The sequence below is a fragment of the Crocodylus siamensis genome, chromosome 9 (genome assembly GCF_052110815.1).
Source record: "Crocodylus siamensis isolate JL-2025a chromosome 9, ASM5211081v1, whole genome shotgun sequence".
Taxonomy (NCBI): domain Eukaryota; kingdom Metazoa; phylum Chordata; order Crocodylia; family Crocodylidae; genus Crocodylus; species Crocodylus siamensis.
Genome location: NC_143403.1, coordinates 1,411,008 through 1,431,091, shown reverse-complemented (window position 1 = coordinate 1,431,091; position 20,084 = coordinate 1,411,008). Strand labels below are relative to the sequence as shown.

The 20,084-nt window shown below is 60.3% G+C and overlaps 3 protein-coding genes and 1 long non-coding RNA gene across 6 annotated transcripts in view; 2 read left to right on the top strand and 2 right to left on the bottom strand.

The window, feature by feature from the left end:
* Positions 1-513: 513 nt before the first annotated feature.
* NQO1 (NAD(P)H quinone dehydrogenase 1) lies at positions 514-4,878 on the bottom strand. The gene is made up of 6 exons (XM_090063373.1): positions 4,755-4,878; positions 3,167-3,331; positions 2,945-3,075; positions 2,726-2,839; positions 2,295-2,396; positions 514-1,542 (listed from the first exon to the last, which is right to left on the bottom strand). Exons 1-6 carry the CDS (start codon positions 4,759-4,761, stop codon positions 1,234-1,236), a joined length of 828 nt encoding a protein of 275 aa, XP_089919499.1. The 5' UTR covers positions 4,762-4,878; the 3' UTR covers positions 514-1,233.
* A 160-nt stretch (positions 4,879-5,038) lies between these two features.
* LOC149856983 (uncharacterized) lies at positions 5,039-8,750 on the top strand. The gene is made up of 3 exons (XR_016444277.1): positions 5,039-5,591; positions 8,121-8,221; positions 8,412-8,750. It is a non-coding gene; the product is annotated as an uncharacterized LOC149856983 (long non-coding RNA).
* A 143-nt stretch (positions 8,751-8,893) lies between these two features.
* On the bottom strand, positions 8,894-13,494 carry NOB1 (NIN1 (RPN12) binding protein 1 homolog). 3 transcript variants are annotated; one of them, XM_090063371.1, is made up of 9 exons: positions 13,339-13,494; positions 13,141-13,273; positions 12,926-13,059; positions 12,771-12,842; positions 12,549-12,680; positions 12,273-12,455; positions 10,680-10,777; positions 10,070-10,214; positions 8,894-9,478 (listed from the first exon to the last, which is right to left on the bottom strand). In XM_090063371.1, the coding sequence occupies exons 1-9, from the start codon at positions 13,420-13,422 to the stop codon at positions 9,209-9,211; spliced, it is 1,251 nt and encodes a 416-aa protein (XP_089919497.1). In that variant the 5' UTR covers positions 13,423-13,494; the 3' UTR covers positions 8,894-9,208. The 3 variants fall into 3 exon arrangements, with proteins under 3 accessions (XP_089919497.1, XP_089919495.1, XP_089919498.1); XM_090063369.1 differs by having other exon boundaries at positions 12,273-12,680; XM_090063372.1 differs by having other exon boundaries at positions 8,894-9,324; positions 12,273-12,680.
* A 27-nt stretch (positions 13,495-13,521) lies between these two features.
* The window catches only part of WWP2 (WW domain containing E3 ubiquitin protein ligase 2), a 42,260-nt gene continuing 35,697 nt past the window's right edge, over positions 13,522-20,084 (top strand). Inside the window, exons 1-4 of the mRNA XM_090063367.1 lie at positions 13,522-13,581; positions 15,500-15,584; positions 16,572-16,719; positions 17,014-17,135. Coding sequence (XP_089919493.1) covers positions 13,537-13,581; positions 15,500-15,584; positions 16,572-16,719; positions 17,014-17,135 — 400 coding nt within the window. The 5' untranslated portion in view covers positions 13,522-13,536. The remainder of the gene's footprint in view (positions 13,582-15,499; positions 15,585-16,571; positions 16,720-17,013; positions 17,136-20,084) is intronic.

Genomic DNA, 20,084 nt, shown 5'->3' with positions numbered 1-20,084 from the left:
TCCCACACCCATGGCAGGGAACAGAAATCCACAGGCAAGGGGGGAAGCAAACCAGCACATCCTTTTTGCTATTCTGCCTCCTGACCCGGTGTCTTCTAACTCGAGCTCTGGGGAACAGGGGGATGGAGGTGCAGCTGCTCTATGACAAGCGCCGCAAGATGACCCCCTTGGCTGCAATAGCAGGATTTCCAGAATCGGGGCCTGAAACGCGAATGGGAGCATTGTACATGCAACACAAAGGGTTGGCTGAATACCTACCTGCCAGCGGAGGAGCAGATGGGCTGACACAGAGATGTCCGAGTGGTCTCTGAACAGGAAAAGATAATATGCAGGAATGGGGTTACTCTAATGACACAGACACACGTGACTGTGGGGAAATGCAGGCTGCAGAGCACCACCTAGCCTGTACTCTCTTGGGAGAGCCATGTAACATAAAGGTCTCTAGGCCACGGCCCAATTTTGGACCAATGTATAGTCGTAATGGGAGGATGCAAGACCATGACAACTCTGAGCTGTTTGCAAGAGAGAGCCAAAAGCCTTTTATTGAGAATCATTATGATCTATGAGCAGAGAGCTTAAGAGTACCGGCACAACTCTGTGCCACAGAGATGAGATCTCCCCCTTGCAGCACTCGCTCAAGTGCTGCAATCCAGCCGCTCACTTGGGCTACCTGATGGGTATAGATGTGGCTTTGCCATGAGTGTGGAGTAGCAAATTAGCAGAATCTGTCCCAGCCTGTAGCCCCTGCTAAAGGTTGGGGTGGGTGGGGGGGACTAGGAGCAGCCAGGTGTGGGAGTCTGCTCATATTTCTGGGGTTTGTGAAACCGTAGAGTACAGGTAGGTTCTCTCAGGAGTCAGACTCCAGACTACTCGCAGTCCATTACCATCACCACAGCAGACCTCAAGACCTGTGGCTTGTGTTTGGACTCTAGTCCCAGCACTATTAGGGGCCTGCAGGACAGAAGGAGCAGTTGTCCGGATGGTCAGGAGGTACAACGGGCCCTGTGCAGTAGACCAGGGTTATTTTAATCTTTCCTGCAGTACCGTGCAGCAGGCATTGCAGCACTGGAGCATCTGCAGGCCCTTCCTTTTACCCGTACAGAGCCAATACATGTAACCAAAGCCAAGTGCATTCTAACAGCATGAAAATTAAGACAAAAGAGACAGGAAATTGTGCAACTGGCCCGTGTGGAGCGCTGAATTGGCAGACACCAGACGGTGTCGCTGTGGAAGCTATTTCCTCCGGGCTTTGACCTGGTTGTCGGGGGGAATGGCCTTCCCCAAGTGCTGGCCCACGGACAACCCGTACTTCTGATCCTTCTGCTGCTCCTGAGCCTCTGCTTTCAGCTTGAAGCCCCCTTTGAAGCTCAGCTCAAAGCTGCTGCTGGGAACAAAACTCAGAGGTGTCTCCTCCCAGATGCTACCCAGGCGCTCCTTCCAGCCCGTCAGGATTTGGGAACGGATGTCTTCAGGCGTGTGGCCAATGCTGTAAGCGATTTGCGGCGCCAAGACTTGGAAGCCGCAGAAGTACAGCGTGCCGTTCTAGGTGAGAAACGCAAGGGAATTGGTGTCTATTTAGGAAGAAGAGACATGGCCTCTTCCATCCAAGGCACGCCGGGTGCTGGAGAAGGCAGTCCTGGGCACCAGCCACCCTGGATATTCGCTGCAGTGTGCCCCATATCCCCCGACTCCCGGCTTGCAACGGAAGTGCACTTGGTCTCCTCAGCAGAGGCATGGCCTTCGTCCCCCCCGTGCTTCAGGAATTTGGGACTAGCTTTTAAATTCCCCAGGATCTGGGTCCTCATGGGCTGGGTTAGTACATCCCGGCCACTACACAGCTGATATTGCACCCGGTGAGTTTAGGCCAAAAAGAAAGCCCCCATTAAGTCGCTGGTTGGCATGGCTGATGTCCTCAGAGGTGTGGGAGTCGAGCCATCTTAGATGCATGGGTAAGCTAAAGCAGCCGGCTCTGAAACTCGAGTTTGTTCAGCTGCCAACATACTGATGTCTACCCTCCTTCCTCCAGCCTGGGCCACGCAGGCAGTTCCCCGCACAGGCTGGACCACAGGAGAGGGAAAGTCCCTTTTCCAGGGTCCAGCACAGGACTGTTGCCTTTCCTGTCTGTCCCCTGGGACCTTTTGAGGAGTAGACACAAATCCGCACTTTCCTCCCCTCCCAACAAGACCATCCCTAGCTTCATCCCACGCTGCCTTTGGGCGCTCAGGCCCCTTCTTGAGAAGGTGTCACTACTGATTCCCTGATGCCCGTTGCCTCCCCGGGTGTAAATCCGGTACCTGTACTGGCCAGAGGAGGATGTTGATGTCCCCGTTGATGCCGTTGGGGGTGTACATGGAGCCCGCCCCGCCCGTGGTGAAGGAGAGCACGGCCTTCTTTCTCTGCGGGAGACGAGCCTCCGTCACATCCTGTGCGGCACCAGGCTACAGGACCGGCACTAAGCCAGAGCACGGGGAACGCCTGACCTGGGGAGTTCAGCTCAGCTATGCCCTCAGATCACATCCCTGCCGGGCTTCCCCACCCCTTTGCCCTTTGAGAGCGCGTGCAAGTGTCCGCACCTAACGGTCTCCCTTGGAGGAGGAGGGAGAGCAGCAGGTCCGCAAAGCGGGTTTGGTGAGACGAGGGCTGGCGGCTGCAGGCGGGTGGGAGCCCCCAGGACAGGCAAGGCAAGGGCAAGGCAAAGCGAGTAACCATCCCCAGCACAACCTACCTGGAAGGGGCCCTGGTCGTACATGCTGGCATAGGAGTAGGCAAAGCCTCCTGTGAAAACCCGGTCAAACCAGCCCTTGAGGATGGCTGGCACCCCAAACCACTGGAGCGGGAACTGAGGAGGAAGGGGGAGAGACGGGGAGATTGCAGGAGGAGGTCAGGAGGCAAGTCCTGCTTTTCTTTCCATCCGCGGCTGTTCCCTCAGCGAGGAAGGCGGTACCTGGAATATCACGAGGTCTGCAGCCTCCAGCTTCTTCTGTTCTGCCACGATGTCGTCACTCAGCCGGCCCTCCTTCCACGCCAAGCCCATCTCTGCCGCGTAGTTGAAGTTGTTGGGATCCTTCGGCTTACCTGAGAGAGGAGGCAAAACAGGACGGAGGTCGGTGCTGGGGACCGGTGCAAAGGAGCTCTGTGCTTCAGGGGGAACAGCGCTGCTCAGTACCAGTGAAGTCTTCCCGGGACAGCACCGGGTTGAACTTCATGGCGTACAGGTCAGACACGACGACGCTCCAGCCTTTCTTCTGCAGCGCGTCAACAGCAGCATCCTTCATGGCGTGGTTGAAGGAGGTCTTCTCCGCGTGCGCCAGCACGATCAGGGCTTTTCTTCCTGGAAGAGAGAGCGAGAGGCTGGAGCGCTGCTTTTACCGGAGGGAAAGGCACCCCAAAATACCAAGTTTCCCCAGTTGCAGCGCTCAGGGGTGAAGCAGGAGATGGCGTCGCAGATGGGGAGGGAAGGCAAGATAGCACAAAGAGGAGTATGGTCGATGGCGTCAAAGGCAGTTGCTGAGTCCAGGGGGTGAGGGTGGGGGGCCAGGTCTGAGCTGCCAACGAGAGCAGTTTCAGTGGACGTATGGACGGGGACCGGGATCAAGAGGAAACACCAGGCTGCAGTGCTGCCTTCATCAGACCACGAAACGAAAAGGGAGGGGCGGCAGTTGCTGGCGATGCACCCAGGGCCACGGCTGGGATCTTCACGTGGGAGCAACTTGGCACCTTTGCAATGTGAGGGGAAGGAGCAGGGGGAGGAGAGCAGGGATGGAGCGGAGAGCCTGATGGGGAGCAACCAAAAGGAATTGCCTGTGGATGCAGCCCTGGGCCAAGGAGCCAGCTGTGGCCAGGGGCAGCCCCGCGAGAGTCCCTGCTCTCTGTACAGCAAGAAAACCAAAGCCCAGGCGCAGCTGTACAGGTTGGCACCTGTCTGGGGGTTATACACACCCACCAAGATCGGGGTGCAAATGAGGAGCCCTCGGGACGCCTCGTTTACCAGGACTGAGGAGGGCTGTGCGGAGGGAAGGCAGCAAGGGACGTGCACAGGGCAGGCGCAGCAGCCGTGGGAAAAGCAGGAGCATTAGGAGCTGTAGCAAGACGAGCAGGAGGAGGAGGCCAAGCTGGCGTTGCCCAAGCCCGGAGCCTCTAGCCTCCGTGAGAACATCAGAGCTGCCACAGACGGATCAGATCCGTGTCTGGTGTCGCACGGGGGCAGGGAGCAGAGGCCTTGCGAGCTGCACGAGTGTGGATCCATGCTCGTGCTAGCTCGGTGTCTGGAGCGGTTGCACCCCGAGTCTACAACCCTCGGGCTGTGCCCCCCGCACAGCTGTGACCCACCACAGAAGGCTGGGCTGGGGGCCAGCGCCGCGAGGTGCCGTGACCGGCTTGTCGCCCCGTCCCCCCCGGGGAGTGGGGTGGAGATCCTGGGACTTTGCTGCAGGCAGCACATCTGCACCCCTTGGGCAGCTCGGAGAGACTCCTGCCCCGGGCTGGCGTCACTCCGAGCGCTCAAACCTGCTTCTCCAGCTACTGAGCTGGGTTAAAAAAAGTCGACGTCGCATGTCCCCCCAGAACCGTGTCTGCCCAAACCTCCGCGACAGTGCTGCTGTGCGCGCAAGAGCTCCCTGGGGTGCCCCCCCGCCCCGCACTTCAGGTGCAGGCAGCCCCAGGGCAGGGCCTTGCCCCTCGCTCCCTGCCCCCTCCTCCGCGGCAGAGGGACCCCCAGGGGCTGCGAGCCCGCGTCCCATCCCCTTGTCTCTTACCAGCCATGGTGGGTCTGGAGGGAGCCGCCGGTCCCAGCCCGCAGCCACCTCCCCGCGGGCGGAGCCAGCTCCATCCCGCCCCGCTCGCAGCAGCCTCCTGGGTCCTTGCGGTGCCTGGCAAGAGCCAGGGAGACAAATCCCCAGTCACTTCCCCTTCTCCCCTTTGCATTTCGTAACCCTCCCCTTCTTGCAGCCTCTCCTGTCTGCCTCCTCCGTGTCCTAGGGAAGCCCCCATCCTCCTCGCTGCCCTGCTCGAGCTCCTGGCTGGGCTGTGGGGTTATCCAGGCGTGGAGGCACTGAGGGGCACATCCTCCCTTTGTCCTCCCATTTGCCTTTTGGACCGCTGTTTTTAGGGACTGCCCCGAGGACCCCGGGCTCTGTTCCCCATGTGGGAACAGCTCACGTCGAGCCCATCCAAGCAGAGGTCGCAGCCGGGTGGACCTATGTTACACTGACATTGAGCTGCCCCTTCGCTCGGTGCCCTGAGGCCCACCTGCCGTGCTCTTCACCATTTTGAATCATTTGGTGTCATCGGCAGACGTGACCACCTCCTTCTCCAGATCATTTATGAACGGGTTACACAGCACTGGCCCCAACACGGACCTGGGGGACACACTGCTTACTTCTTTCCACCCCCAAACTAACCATTTGGACTCGCTTTTTGTTTTCTATCTTTAAGCCACAGGCAGACGTTCCCTGCAATCCCGGACTACCTAACCTCACGGAGAGCAGCTGACAGGGGTGCGGGGCAGGAGCGATACCGAAGTGCTGCTTCTGCACCACGGAGCCAGACGGCAGACCTAGGAAGGGGCTACCGAACAGGTAAACCTGCTACAGGTATGTGACCAAAAACGCCCGAGAGCCCCCTCACACCAGGTCCCCGACCACTGCCTCCCAGGCCTTTCGTAACACCGAGCTGGCTGCTGGCCCATCGCATTAGGTGACTCAGCCGAGTAAATCCTGCCCCCAGACCATATTGTGTTTGCAGTGCTGCACCTGCATTAGGCTGGGCGCGGCTCTACCAAACAGTAATGAACACACACAAAAGATCTTGCTCTGCGGCTGTGGGCGGAGAACAGCATTGCGTGACTCCTGCACACCTGCAGAGCTAAGTCGTGACAGAGGTCATAGCTTTCAAAGGTGTCGACAGTCAGGGGAGTCCAGACTGGCGCACACGTTACGTGCAAGGGCAGCGGCCTTTTTTATTGTTATGGCAATGGGAGAGCTTGAGCAGGAAGACCCTGCACGGGCCTCGGTCGCTGCTATTGCTGTAGCCCTCCCAGGTTGTAAGCAGCGATGGACTGGGTGCTGCGCACACCTGGGTGGGTGCACCTTGCCGATCGCTGCCTAGCCCAGGGGACAGCATAGCAGACCCTGCCACTTCTCTTCCTAAGACCTTTCAAAAGCCAACTGTATGCCCATTTCAGAGCCTGGCTCCAGATGTTCATCTGTGCCGAAGAGCCCGCAGGTCTTTGCGACTGCAGCCGACTTCGAAGCCGGCGCTCAGACGCAAAAGGGACTTTGAACAGTTGAGCCAGGGGGTCTGGCTGCAATCCTGAAATGCCCCTTGCAGACAGCAACCTGGCGCCTTGTGTAGCTCAGTCCGTACCTCGGGAGGGTGCTGGGCTGCTTAGAAATGCACCAGAGGTAAATGAGTTACCTTTTCACTCTCCGTATTGAGCACCCTGTCCTCTAGAGAGCTGCACTAAGTAGCTCTTAAGGGCCAGACCCAGTGTGCAGGCCTGGGACACTGATGCCTAGGACCTGCTGTCCTGCTCAGCCCCAGTAAGAGGGTGTAGGTCAGACCCTGCTTCCACACTAAGTGAAGGGGAGCAGGTCCACGACCCGCAGCCGGGCTTCTCTGGTCTGGTGCGCTGCCCTATAGCTTTTGCTTTGCAGATTGGCCTTACTGACCCCAGCCTGTGAACGAGCGACACGACACGGTGGGGAGCTGGGGCCTGTACCTGGCCGTACTGCAGCTCAGGATGCCGCTGCCCAGTCACAGTGGGGCCCTGGAAACACTTTGTTGACTGCAGTTGGTATCTAGAGTAATAATTAGAGAAACAAGAGGGGGCCCCTGGAGTCCCCCCCTTTTCCCATGGTCCTTAGTCCAGCCACAGGCAGCATAAACAAGCTAATTAAGCACCCGGCGAGTGTGCGCACAAAAGCTCACACCCACGTGCAAGCTTCACTCGGAGGCTGGAGGGCCCAGAGCCCTGCGGCAGCTGCTCAGCCCGATCCCTCTCCTCCTCCTCAGTTGGCCACCAAGGAACTGTCTCTCAGCTCTGAGCAAGGCAGGACCATGCTACCACCAATGTGATAGGAGAGAGGTCAAGGCCTTTCCTGAAACCAGGAGTGCAGAGATTTCCTCCAAGCACCAGCTCAGACCCATGCACTAAAAAGCCATAAGGGAAAAACAGCATCTGGCCTGAGGGAAAGGAAATGAAGAATGATTTACAGCTCAGTGCCCCGGGTTGGCCGTGGAGAATAAAGCTCAGCAATGCAAGCGCCCTCGGCTCCACAAACACCCCTCCTGGCATGCTGCTGGGTCCTGGCACGGCCTAGCTTTAGCAACACCCCTCAGGGGCTTCACGCCAACAAAGCACAAGGGGCAAACTCCACTCTGCCCCACTGCTCTGCTTTCTCCCTCGGCAGGGAACTCCTGTCTTCAAAAAGCACGAGCAAAGGTCTTGCTGAAAGTGAGCAAGTCTGAGTGCAGTCCCGAAACCAGCCACGCACAACTGTCTGCTGAGAGGGGCAATTTCTGCATTTGACAGGAACCTGAGCGCTGTCCTGCCCTGGGCATCTGGGTTGCGACCGAGCTGCTTTCTGTCAGCGCAGAGCAAACGCCATCAAAACTGATAGAGAAAGGAGTGTGGAGCCAAGTTGTTCACACTGAACGGTCACAGCTGGGTTAGCTCCAGGAAGGCTGATGGAGCAGAGAAAGGCGGGCAGGAAAAGGGGTTTTTGAAAACTCTGGAGATGCTTTTTTCCCCACTCATTAACAAGCCACAAGGCCCAGCAGTAAGCTGCCTTCTGTGCCTCACCTGGAAGTGACGATCCAGCCCTAGAAAGGTCCTAAAGGAGGGATCAGTCCTCTCCAGCCTGTCTATGGCCTGGAGCTCTTCTCGAAGAACCAGGGCACTTGGGGACCTGCACAAAGGGCTTTCCCATCAATAGTCTGGTTTGCTCCCAGTTGGAGCCCTCAATCCCAACTCGTCACCCAGTTGCCAAGTCCTTTTGTGCCTGAACGTTGGCTTAGCTTTGCTTGCGGGCCAGGGCACCGATATACAGAAAGCCTCGCTTGTGGCCGCAGCGCTCTCTAAACGGCATCTTTGTTAACCATTCCTTTCCATCGCTTTCTAGCCACTGCTGCTCGGGCTATGTGCGTCAACCTCACATCCAGCCTAGGCCAGGAGAGGAGACACTTGCTCTAAGTTTGCCTCTGCAGCCAAGCCAGCGCACAGGTAAGAAATACCTCGATAGAGAAAACATGGCACTGGCTAGGCCCTGGGGCTGCAGCTGCTACTTCTTACAGGGCACTGTACATTGCTTCAAGCTAGAGCAAAATATTTGCTCCTGCTGTAATATCGGCACATGTTTGAATGTTACTTTGTCAAGCAGAAACAAAGGACAAGTATTTGCCTCCATATCCAGCTCCCGGTTACAGCCTGATGGTGTGGCTCTGGCAGGCAGATCAAAGGGGAGGGCTGCACCTGCCTCTGCCCAGCTGTGGGCCCTTCCTGCACGATACGCTGTCCTTGAGATGGGCAGGTGCGTCCATGCCATGGCAGAGTCCCTTATCCATTAGATTTGCATGCAGCATGCTCCTGCCGCTGGGGTGCTGTGTATCAGCAGGATGCCAGAGAAATCTGGGACTACAAGAAAACTCCAGCAAATTCAGCTGTGGGCAGCTCTACGCTAATTCCAGCACTGGCCCGGACACCTTTGCACCCCAACCGGAGGGCATCCTGCATCTTGTAAACAGGAGCAGGGGGAACCACAGCAAGATGTACAAGCCAAGCACAAGAACCCACGTGTGGCAGTCAGCTGAGCAGCAGCTGCAGTGCCTCAGGACAGATGCTCTTTCTCCACATGCCGTCTCAGAGCATAAGAACGAACCACAGAACTCTCTCAACTGCAAGCGAAACAGCCACGGACTGCCACGACCTTATTTATTAAAAGCATTGAAGTGTCCAACACTGCCACGCAGCTAGAAACAAGCAGAATATACAGCCAGGTCCAGTTCGATAGATGCCTCACATCAGAAGAGGCCCGATGCTCTGTGCACCCAGGTGAGCATGGAAAGCCGTAGCACCGGGGCTTTCCCAGTGCTGCCAGCTTGGGGTCTGCACAGGGAGACCCTGTGAGAGGCCTCACGCTCCCACGCGCATCAGGCAAGAAAACGTGACTTATTGCTCAGCTGACCCAAGCAGACGGCTCTTCCTCTCCCTTCATCGCTTCTTCACAAACTTCCTCATAGCGGCATTGGGATTCACGCGGCGCCGGCCTGCACCCAGAGCTGCATCCCGGATGCGCAGGTTGGCTGCACGGCTGTAGATGTCGTTTTCTGCAAAGGGAGAAACCCCCGCGATGTAGTCAGGGTCGAAGACGTTGGTTTTCTCCCTGGCCTTTCGGGAAAGCCGCTGCTGCGGGAACTGCTGGTCCTCCACGAGGTGAGGGTTGCTGGCGTGCTTCCCCCCTTGGGGAGCAGGCAGGGAGTACTGCAGGGACAACGTGAGTGATCAGAGTGAGAGCACAGCAGCTAGGCAGAGTCTGCTCCAGACTCGGGCCAAGTGCCTCCCAATAAACTCCTAGCACAAATGGCCCAAGGCTCAAGTCTATGCAGGGGAGGAGCCCAAGGCCAAAGATCTGAGACCGCTGCTGCCTAGCAGACTTCGGCTGAGTAGTTCCAAATTGAAGCGGGACTCAGATCAGAAATGGGGTGAACCTGCAGAGGTGGCAGCAAGCCCTGGAACAAGGTGCCATCTCCAGCAATATTTAGAAGTGTGGGTGTAGCAAGAGCTACTCCAATTCGGCCACAGCTACTGGATGTGAAGCAGGAATTGGCTCCACCCGTGCTAAACGGCAGGTCAGACTAAGCGATCCTGATAGTTTCCATCAGCTAGAGCTGGAAAAACTGCTGCAAACAGCAGCGAGACAAGCCCCTACGTTGCTTCGCAGGTGCCATTTGAAACAACCCCTGCTGCCCCAAGCTCACTGCCCAGAGGCCGGCACTCTCCCCTCTTGCGGTTGCGCTCGTTAGGCTGTGTCACAACAGCAGGGCAGCTCCTGTCCCCATGACGAGTGCTTACCCGAAGCCCTCGTGGGTTCAGGACTTTTGGGTTGTGAGAGAAATGCATGTGCAGGCTGCCGTCATCACTCACGCTCACGGCAACCTTCTTCAGCGTCTTGTTGCCGCAGTGTGGGCAGAAGACCTTGGTCATGTCGGATGTCGTCCTGGGAGACAAAGGGAGGGGGAACAGGTCCGCATCAGAGGCAGATCCACCCCGAAGGAATCTCCACCAACACGATCGAGCTTCGGCCGGTCTAGACTCCAGGGCTGAGCTACATTAGGGGAGACGGAACCGCCCCATCTACGCACAGGGGCAGGAAGAGGACGGTGTATTCGCTTAAGTGGCCAGGAATGAAAAGCAGGTGACTTGTTAGCCCAGAAGATAAGCCAGTTTCTTCAGTGCCAACTTAACCCAGCAGGCATTGATCCACAACCCCCTCCCCACCTGGGCCAGGTTACATCCCTGCTCTGGTACCCAGCCCCGAGCCTTCGCTGCTAGAGCCGAGAAGCTTGGAAAACCTCCGCGGCCCTTCTGCCTGGGGAGGGGACCGCAGCGAGCCCGGGAGCGAGGACACAGAGCACGACAGCCCCCGGGCTCCTGGTGCCAGTTCAGTGCTCGTGACACCTACCTGAAGCAGCCATGACAGCGCAGGACGTAGTTTCTGGCCTGGCGGATCAGCATCCCATTGACTGCCAGCACGCGGAGGCCCATCTGGAGCAGAACGTTCTGCAAGAAGAAAGGAGAACCGGGGGGAATGCCCTCCGAGGGGCTGACAACACCGGTACCGAGGCCTCGAGAAGGAACGTAGTAAACCCCTGCCTCGTGCTGCGTGGAGAAAGACCTTCTCGGATACCACAGAAGTAGTTACGGAATAGCTACACGGGCAAGGCCCGGAGGGCTGGTCAGGGAACGGCACTGCTGCTGCTCCTCACAGGCACAGCCACACACGCAGGCTTCCGGTGGAGCAGGCGGCTGGCCACCTAGTCAAGGGACCTCGTTGAAAGCAGCAAGAAAAGAAACCCACAACGAAGACAAAGCATTGCGGTGCCCGGGCGTGGAATGTCGTCCCCCACGGGGACGCTTCTACCCCGAAACCACTGCCCTAGTCTCTTGCCAGCATTCACCTGATGCACTGCCCTCACATAACGGGTGGGTGCCCTAGTGACAGACGTGCTCAAGGAAGTCCTAAACTCTTGACCTCCATCACAGGGCGGCAATTTCCTCCTGTCAGTCGCGTATTTCAGGGACAGGCTCTGTGGCTTTGCATTACGGGAGGAGAACAGTTTTCGCACGCGTTATTTCAGACAGCTCCCACGTCTCCTCTCTGCAGCTCAGCTCCTGTCTCTTGGTCACAACTTTTGCCACAGCCCTGAGCCCCTTCAATCCTGGCTGCCGGTCTACAGGAACAGGGCGCCGCAACCCAGGCCAACATGTGCCGCGTCTGTGAGACTATGTCAGCTTAACTTGCACCGTCGCTGTGGGTTTCACCGGTTACTAAGTGCCGATGAGCCCCTCACTCTGCTAGACCAGTGGTGCTCAGCCTTTTCAGGCTCAAAGCATTCCTCAGACAACACCAGCGCTTCCTTTTCAGGTGGTTTCTGCTTATAAAAAATACTCAGAGACCACAGCAGGGCAGAATGGGTTAAAACACTCCGGGTTCCTGCGTGAGAGCTCTGGGTTCAATCTTCCGAATCACGTTTGCACACCCAGCAGCGCGAGCACGGCCTGGCACGCTTGTGCCCCCCAGAAGGGATCTCAAGGCAGCCCGGGGTACCATGGGACCCTGGCTGAGAATCGCTACTTCAAATTGATGCCACCTGCACCCCCGTTCTGTGCATGCCCCGGCGGGCAGGGCCAGGGCTGCGCAGGTCCTGGCTGCCCAGTGCTCAAGCTGGCAGGGCCGCAGCTCTTCGACTAATTTTTTTAAATGCCAAATTCCACCACCCTCCAGCATCTTGACCAGCACTGGGCATCATTAGCTGTTTTAATGAAGCACCAGGACCCTTCGTTAACCTCTTGCCCATTAAACTGGCAATTTTATTCCTACTTTTCGCCTCGGCTAGTTTTGGGTTCCTCACCCACGCTGCTTGCTCTGAGACGGCCAGCTTTTTGGAAGTCCCTATCCCCAACCCCACGAGATTCGACTTTCCTTCCCTCTGAGAAAGACCCAGTGGCTTTATCCCGAATCACACGTGCTTCGTCTGGCGATTTCCTCGCTCACCTGCATGGCGAAGTCAGTGGTGACGCACCCAACCTGCACGTCCACGGGAGGAGCGTCATCGCAGCGTCCCACGTCCTGCTGGATCTGCTTGATGTTGCTGGGGGTGATCCAGTCCTTGTCGTCGTCGCTGTCCTCCTCGGAGGCACTTCCCTCCTCGCCCGCAGCAACGGAAACCGGATCGGGCTTCGGGGGGGCGAGGGAGACCCCGTCGGCGGTAGCCACGCGGGCGAGGCGAGGAGCAGGGCGAGCGGGCGGGGGCCGCGCTCTGTTGCTCACCAGCAGCTCCTGCAGGTCCTCCTCGATGCTGGGCAGGGGGTTCCTCCAGTAGAGGAAGGAGCCAAACTCGGGGCTCTCGCACGGGCGACCCTCCGAGACGGAGGAAGGCGCCTCTTCCTCCGGGCGCACGCGCTAGGTTTGCACGAACGAAAGGATGTTACCGGGCAGCGCCCCCCGCCCCGCACGGAGCCGCTCGGGGGCTGCCACGCCCGGGCGCCTTACCTTGGACGGCAGGTGAAACCCAGCGACGTGCACGGGGGCCTCCGGGTGCCGGATGCTGGAGCTCAGCGTTACCTGCGGGGCGGGAGCACCGGGTTGCGGCCGCCCCTGCCCCGGGGCAGCACCGCGGTCCCCGCCCCCGCCCCCCCGGCCCGTACCTGGTGCTGGGGCTCGGCCCGCAGGTGCGCGACGCCGCCGGTCTCGGCCTGCAGCTCGTAGGTGAGCGCCAGCACCTGCAGGTCGGCGCGGGACAGCGACGGGAAGTCGCCCGTCTTCTTGGAGAACTCGGTCACTGCGGGCAGGGCAGGGCAGGGCCGGGGTCAGGGGCGTCTGCGTGAAGGGGCGGGGGCCCGGGGCGGGGGGCGGCACTCACCCAGGCGCACGTGCTCGGGCCGCGGCTGGCGGAAGACGAGCGGGACGGGGAGGGCCGCCAGGCGCCGCCGCGCCGCGCGGTCGCGGATCTCGCCCAGCACCTCGCGCACCGTGTACACGCGGCGGCCGATGTCCTGCGGGGAGGCGCCGTCAGTCCCGACCCCCAGTCCCGACCCCGACCCCCCCGGCCCGGAGCTACCTGCAGCGGCGCGGCCCGCAGGAACGCGCCCGCGTCCACCACCACGTGCTCCACCGCCGCCATCTTGACCCCGCTCCGCGGCATGCCGGGAGTCGTAGTCTGGCGTGCCGCGGAGGGGAGGGTGCCGCGCGGGGCACGCCGGGATCGCTATCGCTCCTCCCCGGCCGACCGTCGGGTCAGGTGACCTGCCGGCGTCACATGACCGCCGCGCGCCGAGCCGGAAGTACCGCACCGCAGTCGCCGGTAACCGCGGAGTGGGGGGAGGGGATGGCTGTTGGCGAGTGCCTGGGGAACGGCCGCGAGCTCGACCGTAGTGCGGGTTTCCCCGTCCTTCCCCTCAGGCGGTGGGTGGGTCTGCGCGTGTCCGGCCTGCACGCCCCGAAGCGGGTGCAAGTCGGGCCCAGGGCGGGGGTGCACTGCACTGCGGGGTGTGGGCGCGGAGCCGGGCCTCCCCGGCCCCGCGGTGGGGGGCTGGGGCGGGGTACCCCTTGCAGCCCTGGGGCTTTGTGCCCCCCGCGCTGGGTAGCGACGCCCGCCCCTCGCTGCCGGGCTCGGGGACGGTCGGCGTTTGCGACAGGAAAGGAGGCTCCGCGCCAGCATCTGGAGGAGGTCCTGGCACCCGGCTCGCAGGCCCGGTGCTGAGCGGCGCAGGACAGCAGCCTCCGGCGCCGCTTGCTGTGTCTGGCCCCCAGGCGTCCTGCCGCCCGCCTCGCCCGTGCTCGGCAGCGAGCGCCCTTCGCCCAGGGCATGCCAGCCCCAGAGAGGGGAGAGGTGGTGCGGGGGGCGTTGGCTCCGGCTTCTTGCGTGACCCCTTGGCAGGAGCAACACAGGACGCCTGCGCCCGCGAGGGCTCTGCCCAGCCTGCGGCTGCCTCCAGACTGCGGCCTTTGCCCCACAGGGACTTGGGGCCCAGAGTCGTGCTGCTGCCGCAGCTTGGCTGAGGTCCGGGGCCTTGATCTCGCGCTTGAGGCTGTTTGGGGTTTGTCAGCTGGGTGCCTGCGCCCACCTCCCTCCTGGCTCCTAGCTGGGATGGCACATGCAGCATGATGCGCTGGCGGAGCTGAGGGCAGCAGAGCTCGCCTCACGTGCCAGCCTCGTGGGGGGAGCAGTCTTTTTGGTCCTTCTCTGCTGCCAGGGTGTTTAGCCCGTGCTCCCCACCCCGGCCCTCCATGGCAGGGGTCTTGCCCATTCCCTCCCACTTCCCCGCTGAAGCTCATGGTGTGGGGCAGGCAAGCGCCAGCTGCTCTGTTTGGTGCCTGACTTGGGTTTGTGAGCGCTGTCCTACATGCCGTGCACCTTGGCCCCTGCGCGCCCAGCTCCTTGCCATCATTACACCTGCAGCTAAAGGGGCTGCCAGCCAGCGCAACTTCCTGTATCAGACAAGGGACAAGGTCTGGCAGCCTAAGGCAGCTGGATCCTGATTTAGCTCCACCCTCCCCACCTTGAGCTCTAGAAGCAGTCGCAGCTGGTCAAACAGTGCAGCAGTACAAAAGCTGTGTGTAACCTGGGTCTCGATCTGTACCCAGCCCTGCTCTGGGAAACGGGGCAAGTGGCCTCTTCTGCTGCCATGGGGCTTGCAAGGATAAGCATGTGTGTCTGTGCGGAAGAGAGGTGACCAAGGTATGGAGTGGCAGGACCTGTTCCTGAGGGGCCCGTCACTGCTGCGCGGGCCCTTGCCTTCTACATGCCGTATTTGTGCAGCAGGAAGGTGCAGCCAGCATTGCTGCTCAGCTGCCCCTTACCCCTGAGCACCCAGGCAACTCCTCTTCTCTGGCCAGACAGTTGCGCTGGGGCAGCAGGGCCACGAGATTGATTGCTGGGTCTGTGCGTTGTCCCAGGGCCCTGTTTCTTTGCAGTGCTGGCCCCATGAGGTTCACTGTGTTTTGCTCTCATGTGCTCAGCCTCTATCTCTTGCTGAGGGCTCCTTTATGACACCAAGTGGCCAGGCCTGTGGGGGTCGGGTGCAGCCCCTGCACTGCTCCAGGCCTGTGGTTCAGTGCTGATTTCTGGCTGAGCCTCTGGCATCACTAGGGTCCTCTGGCTATCTGGTAGTGACTAGTCCCAGCCCCACTGGGGTGGTCCTCTCATCAAATGCAGCCTTGGGCTCCCCTGGCTCCTTGTGAACCTTTGCTCATGTGTTGTGCCTGTCTTTGCTTTCCAGACCTGTGGTAATGACATGGCCTCCACCAGCTGCAGCAGGGCTGGGGCAGGGCTGCCCTGTGAGAAATCTCAGCTCTCACTGAAAGGTGAGTGCAGGGCAGGGCCTGGGGAAAGGAGGAGCCCTGTCCAGGCTGGAACACCTTGCTTTCCAGCCATGGGCAGGGATGTTCCTCAGTCCTGTACTCCCTCCTGGTGCCTGGGAGGAGGTGTGATGGGGAGAAGGCTGACATGGCACCAGCTGCACTCGGGGATTGCACAGCTAGGTCCTGAGAGGCACAGAGCCTTCCTGAGTCAGATTTAGCAGCTGCCTCTTGTCAGTGCCCCAATCCCAGCACCAGAGTGGGGCATGATTCCCTAGCCAGGGAGGGCTTGGCCAGAGGAGAGTTGGGGCCCCCGGGCTGTCCCGGGGAGGTGGCTGAGCTGGCTCATGGGCTGGCTTGGGCGGGAGACCCAGGAGGAGCCTTGTGCTGAGCCTTCTGCTCTCCCCCCGCTCCGCTTGGCAGCTAGGAGGTGGAGCCGGTGCTTGCTCCCGAGTGCCGCCAGGGGGCTCCCGACACCTCCGGCTGCTCTCCTGGCTTCTGGCCTGCCCCTGCTCTGGTCGCCCTTCCTGCACCCCAGGGGCTGTAGCCTGACACTGCCTCGCTACCGCAGAGGAGACGCCTCCTTTCTGGGCTCCCCGACACCTCGCTCTTCCCCCTGGGCTGGTGGCTGGAAGCCAGGTTCTTGCAACAGGGCTGGCTTCTCACTTTGGCCATTGCTATGAGGCACCTGGGCCTCCTTGGGCTGGGGCCAGCTGATGCGTTGCCCTGCAAGAGGCTCAGCAGTGCCATAAGCTCAGGGCACAAAGGGGAGCCTCACACAGGAGTGGGGTAAGCCTGTGGAAAGGCAGCTCCAAAGGCCTGGTTTCCCTGTGCCCGGCCATGTGGCGTGGCTGGGGAGACTGGGTCTGCCCCCTCAGCACAGACACCCTGCGCTGGGCTCCTCCCAGCCTCCTCCGCTGATGACGCCTGTGGCACGTGGGGCTGAGGAGTGGGCTGGTGACAGATGTGACTGAACCTCTCCTGTCGGCCTAGTGGTGTCCATGAAGACGAAGTTGCCCACCCGCCAGTCCCGAATCAACAGTTATGTGGAAGTGACGGTGGATGGACTTTCCAGCGAGGCCAAGAGGACGGGGAAGCGGACTGGGAGCTCTGAGCTGCTCTGGAACGAGATCCTCAACCTGTAAGAGCCCCTGCTGCCTCCTAGGGCTGTAAGAAGGGGCGTGGAGCGAGGACAGGCACCTGGGAGAGAGCATTAGAAATCTCAGTTCCCAGGGGAGGGGGTTGTGCTGGGCAGGAAGGTTTGGGGCTGGCAGGAGGGGCTCTGGCTGCTTGGTGTCCCTGTGACAGCACTGATTTCTGGCTGTTTTGCCTGGCCTGTCTGGGGCTTCCCTGCTGGCCACAGCACTGCTCAGTGCCAGCGTGCAGAAGAGAAGCCAGCAGATGCTGATGGCTGTGCTCTTGGCTTCCCTGTCAGGAATGTCACTTCCCAGAGTCTCCTGGATCTGAAGGTTTGGAGCTGCCATGCCCTGAAGAATGAGCTGCTGGGCGTGGCCTCCATCAACCTAGCCATCCTCCTGAAGAACATCAGCGGGAAACGTACGTATGAGCAGCCCGTTTTGCCCCGTCCCTGGCTGGAGAGGGCAGGGAAGAGGCTGTTGGGGGAGGTGGCCTCCTTGCTTGAGCTGGGCCCGGCAGTGCGGCACCCGCCTCTGAGGGGCGCTGCGCTCTTGTCAGCCGCTGCTCCGTGGTCCTGCAGGATTTCCTGCCTCAGTAGGTGTGACACGGAGGAGGAGTAGCTGGCTGGAACAGCTCCCTACTGAAACTCTGGCCCCAAGAGAGAACAAGGCACCATTGTGTGCGGCTGGGCAATCCTGTCAGGAGTGCGGGGCTGGCGTGTGATGGAAGCCATACCTTCATTAGCCAGGGTGCCGCTGCGTGCGCAGAAACACAAACCCTACTGCTATTTGCTGCCATTTGTGGTCACTAGCTTGCGGCTCAAGGCAGCAGCTGCTGCATAAAGGCCTCCATTCAGGTCCCAGGCCTTGCTAGTGGCTGCGCAGGGCAGGAAAAGGCTTGTGCCGTCTCTTCCAAGCTAAGCTCTGCTGGTCTCAAAAGACAGACCAGGTATTGAGAGGGGAGCGGGGCCTCTGGCCTCCCAGGGTGCTGGGGATTGGTGCCTGGGGCTGGCTGGGGTGAATCGCTTCCTTTGGCATTGCCTGTCACACAGTGAGAAACAGCCGTGGTGTCCCCAGCACGCTCCTTGGGGCTCGTGGCTGTGAGCTGGGCCTGACACAGCCTCTGCCATCTGGGCTGGGAGTAGGGTGGGGGTCACAGGGGCAGTGCTGGGGGCAGATTCCTTAATGTGTGGGGGTCTGCCCCTGCCATCCTCTGTTTCTTGGGGCCTTGGGGTTGCCTGTGGCCAGTTACTGAGGCCCTCCTTGCTCTAACGTGGGGCAGGGGTAGGGGGCTGGGTGTCAGCTCTTTGGGGGAAGTAGACTTCTGCCTTCTCCACTGCCTGTGGCCCTGACCCCATTTGTGCCTTGAGCTGTATGTCCCGGCTTGGGTTGCTCTGTCTGGCTGCTCCCAGGGCTGCCTGTCTCTGGGCTTGGTGGAGCACCGCGCGTGTGCTCCCGGTGCTGTGGCCTGCTCCCACCCTACCTGCATGCGTCCCTTTGCTGGGGCACAATCAGCCCTTTCATTAAGCTGTGTCCCTGGGGGGGCCACGTGGAAAATGAATGGAAAAGGCAACTGGCTGTTCTCGCCCGCATGTTAGCACAGCCCAGAAGTGTGAGATTTTTCCTTGACATGGAGGGCGGGTTCTTAAAGTGGCAGCACAGTGCCCTGCAGGAGAGGTGCTGCCTGGGTGGGGAGCTCGTGCTCGTTGCCCTGCTGGGACCTCCACCTGCTCATCTGGCCAGCTGGTGACGTGGGCGGCTTCATCACAGCCTCATCTGCAGGTAGCGTGGCTGCTGTTCCGGGAACCCTCTGATGGCTCTGGGCTTGCTGGCCTCATGGGAGGCTTGCTTCCCGGGTTTGTGGGGGGGCAGAGGCTTGGGCCTGAATGCACTTGCTGCTGGGACAGTGGGCAGGCTCCTCCCTGATGGGAGTTTTCCTGTGGGGCACAACATCCCTCTGAGGCCTCCCCTGCACACAGCATTGCCCTGGCCTGGCTGAGATAGCTGGAGGGTGAGTGCTGTGGCAGGGGTGGCAGGCACCTGCCTGGTGGCGGGGTGGGTGCAGAGCTGTGATATGGCTTCTCTCAGGTGGTCAGCGTGAGCTGACAACCTCAGCCCCACTTTCCTGTGGTCTCTGACAGGCTGGGCAGCCTCAGCAATGGCCCTGAGAGTATCCAGGGGCCCTGCTTGCTGGGGCTGTGCAGGTTTTCCATCCCCGTGCTGTGTGGTGTGCTGCAGCCTGCTGGGAGAAGGACCCTGGGTTTCTGAGGAGCCCAGGTTGTGGGGAAAGGGCTCCACAGTGCGTCTGCCAGGGCTCGGTGCTCAGGCCAGCCTGAGTCAAGGAGCCAGGCTGAGAGGAACAAGCTCCCGAAGCCAGTGCCTGCTGCAAGGGGCAAAGCCACATTTTCCAGTCTCCCTTCTCTCCCCATTCCCTTGGCAGGCTCCTTTGAACTTCCCTGCTCAGCTCTGCTATGGCCAGGCGGCGCCCTTGGTGCTCTGAGTGGGGGTGGGGAGCTGCCTAGGAAGGCAGTGAGTTGGGTAAAAATAGGTTTAATCATGGAAAACAAGCTGCAGCCTTCTGCGGAGCTGCTCCCAGGGCTCCATTAAAACAGCTAATTTACAATGGCATAACCCCTGCCCTGGGCCCCCGCGCTGCTGCTGCCTGCCAGAGAAGGGGCTCTTTGTTCAGAAGCCGCCTGGGCAGGAGGAGGGTCCCTGTGTGGCCCTTCTGTATGCACACCAGTACTGGGCCATGCTGGTTTTGGCCGGTGCCTCCAGCACTCGTGCCACACAGAGCTATGGACAGTAAGGCAATCACTGGAGTGGCTCGGGTTGGCCAAGCTGCAGCAAAAGCTCCTGCTTTTACAACTGACTGTTCAGTTTGCAAGTTATATCAACAGGCTCCTGTTTCCTGAGTGGCATCGTGTGTGTGGGTTACAGCTTGCGCGAAGCCTGTGCTTTCCCTTCAGCCCCACCTTAGGCAGGGCAGTTGGAGCTGCAGCTCTCGGGAGCGCTATCCAGAAGACAGCAGCACCCCAGACCACGGGGAGCAGGGAGCCCCACACCACTTAACAAGGGCACTGTTGGAAAGCAAAGTCAGAGCTCTGGGAAGGCACATGTGCAGGCTGCCTGGCAGGACTCCAACACCCTGGCTCTGGCACTGCTGGCCTCATGCTCCTACAGGCTGCTGGGCCAGACCAGCAGGTCACAGCGGAGGCTGGGCTGAGCCGGCTCTGTGCTGCCCTTCGAAGGTCACTATACTCTGGGAGTGCTGCGGAGCTGACAGCGGCTGGGACTAGGCTGTTAAGGCAGGACTAGATACCTGCCTTTGGCTTCATCTGCTCAGTAGAGCACAGGAGCAAGGAGGCTT